This window comes from Monopterus albus, unplaced genomic scaffold (assembly GCF_001952655.1).
Source record: "Monopterus albus unplaced genomic scaffold, M_albus_1.0 scaffold209.1, whole genome shotgun sequence".
Classification (NCBI taxonomy): Eukaryota; Metazoa; Chordata; class Actinopteri; order Synbranchiformes; family Synbranchidae; genus Monopterus; species Monopterus albus.
Window position 1 is genome coordinate 920,747 of NW_018128089.1, and position 7,342 is coordinate 928,088.

At 40.4% G+C, this 7,342-nt stretch overlaps 1 protein-coding gene across 1 annotated transcript in view; it reads left to right on the plus strand.

Annotated features, from left to right (window-relative positions):
* Positions 1-3,337: 3,337 nt before the first annotated feature.
* The window catches only part of naif1 (nuclear apoptosis inducing factor 1), a 9,729-nt gene continuing 5,724 nt past the window's right edge, over positions 3,338-7,342 (plus strand). The window contains exons 1-3 of the mRNA XM_020618702.1: positions 3,338-3,956; positions 5,640-5,690; positions 6,876-7,336. Of these exons, the coding sequence (XP_020474358.1) occupies positions 3,512-3,956; positions 5,640-5,690; positions 6,876-7,336 (957 nt within the window). The 5' untranslated portion in view covers positions 3,338-3,511. The remainder of the gene's footprint in view (positions 3,957-5,639; positions 5,691-6,875; positions 7,337-7,342) is intronic.

The following is a 7,342-nucleotide window of genomic DNA, read 5'->3' on the forward strand; positions in this document are numbered from 1 at the left end:
TCCAACATCAGGACCATCACCAAGAAGGCACAGCAGAGGATGTACTTCCTGCACCAGCTCAGGAAGTTCAACCTGCCCCAGGAGCTGCTGATACAGTTCTACAGAGGAATCATCGAGTCTGTTCTCTGCACCTCCATCACTGTCTGGTTTGGCTCAGCAACCAAGCAGGACAAATACAGAGTTCAGCGGACAGTCAGGACTGCAGAAAAGGTCATTGGTGTGAGCCTGCCCTCCATGGAGGACCTGTACTCACGGGTCAAAAGGAGGGCGGAGAGGATCACTGCAGACCCCTCACACCCTGGACACAATCTGTTTGAACTCCTCCCCTCTGGACGGCGTTACAGGTCACTGTGCACCAAAACAACCAGGCACAGGGACAGTTTCTTCGCTGTCGCTCTGATTAACACTTAACCTACGACAGTATCATTGGACAAATGACCCTCAGTGCAATACCTGTAAATATACCTCGTACAGATTATACAGATTCGTATAGGTCTCTAGTTTTAAGTACTGTGTTTTTATTCCTATTTATCTCGTTTCAATGTTTGCATTGTTTACTGCCCGTCTATACTGCTTATTCTGCATTGTTTGCACTGTTTGTTGCTTGTTTATACAGCTTATTTTGTTATATTACACAGGTTTACTGTTTATTTGCCCCTTGCATGGTGATTTGCACCTTTTTGTTATTGATGGCAACCCTTTGCTTTGTCTCTCTTCTAGCCTATAGTGTATTTCATGGCTGTCTAACTGTTTCATGGGTCTTTTCTGTCTGACTTCAGGTATGGGGTGCATCATTTCCTTATTTTAAGTTTCATAATACTGGCACTGTATTTATGATCCCAGCTCCTGTTTTTCACTTGTAACACCAAGGGGGTGTATTTTTATTTCTTCCCCACCAGATGGGGCTATTTAAAACTAGATCACAAAGGTCGGCAAGTGGTGGTAATGTACATATACATTCCTCTACCGCCCGTAAATTGTAGTAAGGAGAAGAGGCAATGTCTCTATTTTCGCCAGACAAATCTTTTTTCAACAAGGCATGTACCAGCATAACACTCCATAATGTCTGTGTGTGTGTGCTTATGTGCTGCCCATTCGAGGCTGCTTATTACTACAGAGATCAGCATAGCCTCAACCTGAGGTAAACTGTTATCACCATCAGTGTTACACAACATTTAGCTCATTGTATGTTTGTTATTGGGTCCCTGATTTGTTGTGCCACAGTCATGTTATAAGTTAGAGACATTTCCCTCCTTAACGCTCATGCAGAACTATAAACTTGTAGTATTTTATGAGAGGTTGTAGTTTTCAGATAGGTAATTTTCATGTCTTCAGGCATTTTTCAAGACAGTATTTCTAGAAGGTGACTCATAGACTGTAAAGATGGATATCCCCCTAATTTATATGGTTTGTTGTAACTGATAGGCACAGTGTGTTCATCCCTATCTCTACCCATAGTGGAAATAGTTTATACAGGTCAGTGCACCGGGGTGTATCTATCTGTCGTCTCGCTCACAGTGCGTTTTGCGTGATTTCTGTCTGAGTTGGTTGTTAACAGGCCATGATGAACCCTGGTCCATATTTTCTGCGCAATACATCAGCTGAATAATCACATTTCCTGTGGCGTATTTTCTAGTAGTATTGTAGTATTTACTGCATCTTTTACCTGTAATAATATGCACATAACACGCCATGGGTGGTTGTTTTCACAACATATTTGCTGGTTGCACTGGCCCTTTAAGGGTACTTAAGGTGGTACAAATGTACTGGGTGGTTTATAAGATTTAAAATATAACCCAAAAGGGCGAAATGAAGGTATTGGGGGAGAATACCCTTTCAAAATATTAGCTGTATTCAGTTTTTGGCAAGGGGAGTGCTGCATTTTTCTGGCTTGTATTGGATCATTAGGTACTTAAACTGGAAGAAAAGACTACATGGTTTATAGTCAACAACACAAAAATACACAGAATCAGTAGAAAAATTGCAAAATGGATCATTTTCTTTATTTTATTTGTATAGCTCACATTATATGGAGAATGTCATATGTTACACAGACATAACATAACTTAAAAAACTGTTTCTGGCTGGTAATGACATACCGGTACTTACATCTAAGCTGTTCATAATTGAATAAAACGCTGCAGAAGAAACAAATTGACCTCTGTCATGGAGAAATGTTAACATTTAACCACCTAAGTATATTTAGCAGTTACGACTCAAGAAAGCCTGATTGCACTCTAAACTACTATGGCTTTTTTATATAATCACAATTATTCCATTACAATTTCCTCAAAAATTTTACAAGTTTTACAAAGACATACTGTACCTTCGTGCTAGTACTTGTGTCTGTTTTGGCATTTTATTATGGTTTGCTTCCAACAAAAACAGCTGTATGTGGATATAAACTGGCCGGTGCATTTTAACAGGCAGCAGACCATATTCCCTTTCTGGCAAGCAGTCAGTTTTTGGCACATCGCCTGCAAAACAGTCACTGTGAGTCTCTGAACAAAATGCTGAAACAACATGATGGTGGCCTGAACCCACCTGTATCCATCAAACAGTTGTAGACAAATGTTTGGGAGTTTGCAAAAGTCATGGGTTTGTATTTACTCCTTCAGCTTTTAAATTCAACAAAATATATATAATTTGTCTACGGGTGGCCAAACTTTAGCATACAACTGTGCTTTTAGTAATTTTTACAATTTTTATTTAGGGATTTAAAAAAAATTACAGCAGAAAAATTAACCTGTTCAGGACCGCAGAGCCCACTTTAATACTGGAATGTGACAGGAATATTAGCTACTGTGATCATTTCCATCATTGTTCAATGTCTGTCAGTGTTGTAACGCTGCCATCTGCTGCTCACTTCACTGCAGATCAGAAATCATTCAGAGGCTGAAAAGAAATCTAAATCTGTATTTATTACATTACATTTATTCTTTCTTCTGTGAATATGTAAAAAGTGGCATCTTTCTTAGATTTATGACAAACTTGTTGTAGAATGTAGGCCGCCATATTCCTCTTCCATTTAATTTCAGTGTCCAGAGAATATCACATGCAGCGTCTTTCTCCCCGTCTTTTTAAAAAATTATTTTCAAATACATTTGTATGTATTTTGTGCTAATTTCCTGTCTTACCGCAGCTTGAAACAACTATTTTCTGCAGCGCCGGTATGCTATTGTTATTACATTTATTTGTTGTTATATCGAGGAAAAACACGATGGCGAGAAGTTTTATTTGGCATTTGAACAGCATAGTTTGTTTGGCTCGTTGAGTGATTGGCATCTCCTTAAACCAATAGCAACAGAGGATATAGTATGACCGCGAGATACTCAACCAATGGGGAGTGAGCTGGCGGGGCTCCATGCCCAGCTAACGTAAGTAAGCGTTGTTAGTCGGAAGAAGAAGCCGATTCTGGAAGCCATTACGTTGCGCATTTCAATTGAGTGAATCCTACTATTTTGCGTACAATACGCACAATTACCTCTTCAAAAAAGGAATTTCTGTAATTATGGCATCGGCCGCGAAAAAGAGAAAAATGAATTTCTCGGAGAGAGAGGTGGAAATTATTGTGGAAGAAATTGAGAAACAAAAGCACACACTGGTTAACCATTTCAATGCTGGAGTCACCCACATGGCAAAGAATAACGCGTGGGTGGAAATCCTGAAAAAGGTGAACGCTGTTACCACCTGTCCCAGAGAGTTGCCCGAGGTGAAAAAGAAGTGGTCTGACATGAAGACGGAGGTCCGGCGGAAAGTGGCTCAAGCGCGCGCTGCCATAGAGGGGACCTCCGCTGACTGCACTCCAGTTCCTGTCATCCTTACTGCCATGCAGCAGAGGATCTGTAACCTCCTGGGGGAAGCCACCATCATCAGCTTACCTGCAGGAGACTCGGATGCTGAGATAACATTACCTGTTACAATGAACGCCGCTGCCACCGTGACTCTAGCAGAGAGTAAGTTGAAGAGTTTTCAGTCTGAACATGCACAGTGTCCGGAACATGCTGTTGTAATAAGAAAAGTTCACGTATTACTCTCTGGTAGATTTATTAGAGTTCAGTTAAAAGTGTTCCCCTTAAAGTGAAGTGAGAGACTCCGTCACACTGCATGTGCAACACTGAACATGCAGCAATACAGATGCTGGGCTAAGAAACATTCAGCCAATATCACTGTTTAGGGGGTTGAGAAACGATTAAGACTGGATTATGGTGAACTTTGCACAGGATCCAGGCCATTTCTATTGTTAAATTAAACCAGTGAAACAAGGCTTGTTAAAGAAGGTTTGATAAATGCTAATGTGCAGTTAGCGTTAATGGTGCAGATGTTTTATTGCACTATTGCTTCCAAAAATCACCTAGAGGTCTTCAGGTTTTCTTTAAAGCAGTGTGTTGACCCCATCATCTCAACAGGCAGTTTGTACTGAGTCAGCATGGTTGTTCCTTTCTCCAGTTATTTTATTTGAGGAATTTTTTGAAGGACAAAGAAGTAAAATAGTCCAACAATTCACAATAAAAGTAAAGATTAAAAGAAAATCTGGAAAAAGTATATGTATTTGTGTAGCTGAAATATGTACTTTCTCCTTTACTACCCTTTTAATAATCCTTGAGGCATCCTGACCTACAGATGGGGAAACTGTGCTTTAATTGAAAGGCAAAACCTGGGGTGATCGCATTTAGCTCAAAAACATCCTACTTTTGCTTCCCTCACACCTCCTTTGCTTGGTGCACTCCAAATTAATTCACTGAATAATTTAAAGGGTCTGTTCAGTAATTTAGTATTACACACCCATAAATGTGCGGGTCAAAGTCAAAGCAGAGATAGACTGATTTTTAGTCCCTAGTATAAGTCGCACTTCACAAACACTGGATCTTGTAATTCCCATAACACAGCTCCATATTGTTTTTTGTTTTGTGCCTGTGAAATTACCACATTCTTCTTGTCTCTAGTTTGTAACTCAGGCTTTGAGTTACACATGTGTAGTCTCCAAGCCCAAGTCAATATTTATTCAGATTAGTCTGATCACAGAAGACCTGCTCATCCAGCTGCGTTTTAGAATAAGAAGCAATAAACATATTTGACAAATAAAGTTAAAGATCCCCTCTAGATATCATTTAAGACATAACAATTTGTTTTAGAATTTTGTTTGTGTTTTTCAGAGGAAATTTAAAGAGCCCATGAGGTCACGTCTAAGGTGATAATTTGCCGTTGTAACATTGTAGATAAGGCAGAAAACAAGGAAACGCACCATGGGCTCTATAATTACCTTGTTTAAAATCCCATTGAAAAATACAGAATCTGTGAATATGAAAATATTTTTCATTTCAGAAATTTATCAGCTGGACACTTAATGTTTCCACATTCCATTCTCAGTGTTTGTCCTACTTTTTCTTTTCTCCATGACCCAGAAACTCATGTCGGAACATGCTTGTTACTGACTATTAGCCTGAATTACAATCACAAGTGGCACCTTTACCAGAAAACTTTTAAGGGGCCATACGTGTTTTTGCAGGTTTCTTGCCCTTTGAATGGTTTATAATTTAGTGTTTTCAGTTTTCTTTATTCCGTTTCTATGACTGTTGGTGTACAGTACTACAGTAGTCTGTTTTTTAACATCATATTATGTCTTTATTTTTATTTAGCACTTCCAGCTGGTGCAGGTACAGTCTGTGATGAAGCAAAGCCACTAAATGGTAAGTTTCTTTTTTGTGCAATATCCTCCATCCCCGCTTGAAATTGTTTAGCTGGCCCATTCAGAGCAGTCAGCATCATTCATAGACAAAAGAACATCCCTTTCCATATTGCACAAAGTAAGGTCTCTATACATTGAGTTGAATATTACACAAAATTAGACTGTGACAGCAGATTCCTGAGGCCTGTCAGCTTTAGGTGACAGTATATTTGTCAGTGGAAGTAAGTAGTTGAACAGGTCATCTGTGAGTTAAACTGGAAAATCACCAAAGGCCAAAATATTAACTGGTTTGACAGTTATTACAGTAATAAATTGTTCATTACTGTGCACATATAAAACAAATAGTTTTTATTATACTTAAGTTTCTTCTGCTCTAGAAAACAAACAAATCCTGTAGTGGCCTTTTTGGATATCATAATAATTGTTTTTCTCAGTGTAGCAGACTAACTTCATTTACAGAAGGCCTAACACTGCAAGATTGCAATCTGAACTCAGACCAAGGAGGTGCAAGCCAAGGCTGCATGTATCAGTTTTCCAGAAATTTCACAATTAAAAACTCAATTTGCAACTCAGCAGAGATTCAGACATATCTGTTCCAGGAGTCAACGATGACGCAGAACTTGCCACGATTGCTAAAGTCTGACTGTATAAATGTCTCTCAGAGAGACTGCCCCCCTAAGCATTTCCTTCATGCAACCATATTGTGTGTATTGAATGCTCCCTTGGTGCAAGAATCATTAAACCCTTATATTATTCACATAAATGGCCTCGATCTGCTTTGTCAAATGTTTAATAACTATACAGACAGTAACCACAAAACTAGTAAGAACAGCTTGTGCAACACAGTCTGAGTGTTCTGAAGCCATCCTCCTACAATCGGCATTAATGCAGCATTCACTTTACCATTTACTGGAATTTCTGTGGCTCTATCAGTCACTGCTGTCTTGTCATTCTTGACAAAGTTTTTGAATATGTGACAATATGTGCTTAATGACAATGATGAAAGCTGAAAAGAGGTTAGGAATGCAGTCGTTTGACTTCAGAGTATTGAGTCATACTCTCCTGTACTATTAGTAAAAGCCAAGAAGCCTGAACAGCTCCCCCACTGACCCCACTTATCCTGAGCTGTTACTCACAGTCACACAGTAACTTATACCTAAAGAGCACTTTTCTGTCCTGTTTCCAGCTGAAACAACTTACCACACTCTCGAGGATGCAAGCGTGGTGGAGTACTGCTCTACCACTGTAAGTGATTCTACTCCCACTGTGGTGACGGCTGTGGAGGCTCCAGTGGAGATGCTGGCCTCGTCTTCAGCTTCCCCTCCTCCACTTCAGGGTCAGGCCAAACCTCAGGAGCTGAAGAACCGCATCGCCCTCAACTCCGCTCGCCTGCTGCAGGAGCAGAGGGTCACCAATGTCCACATCCGACAGATCGCCCAGCACCTGGAAGGACAGAACGAGCTGCTGCAGATGATGCGACGCTCCCAGGAGGCTCAAGCATTTGCCCAGGAAAGACAGGCCCAGGCCCTGGAAGGTACACAGGCTGCCCTGCTTGCATTAGTCCAGATGCTCAGGCCTGCTCTAAAAGACCTGCGCAAATTCCTACAGAGTGGGACAGAAGTTGCAAATCCCTGCAGCTCAGCGGCAGCAGGA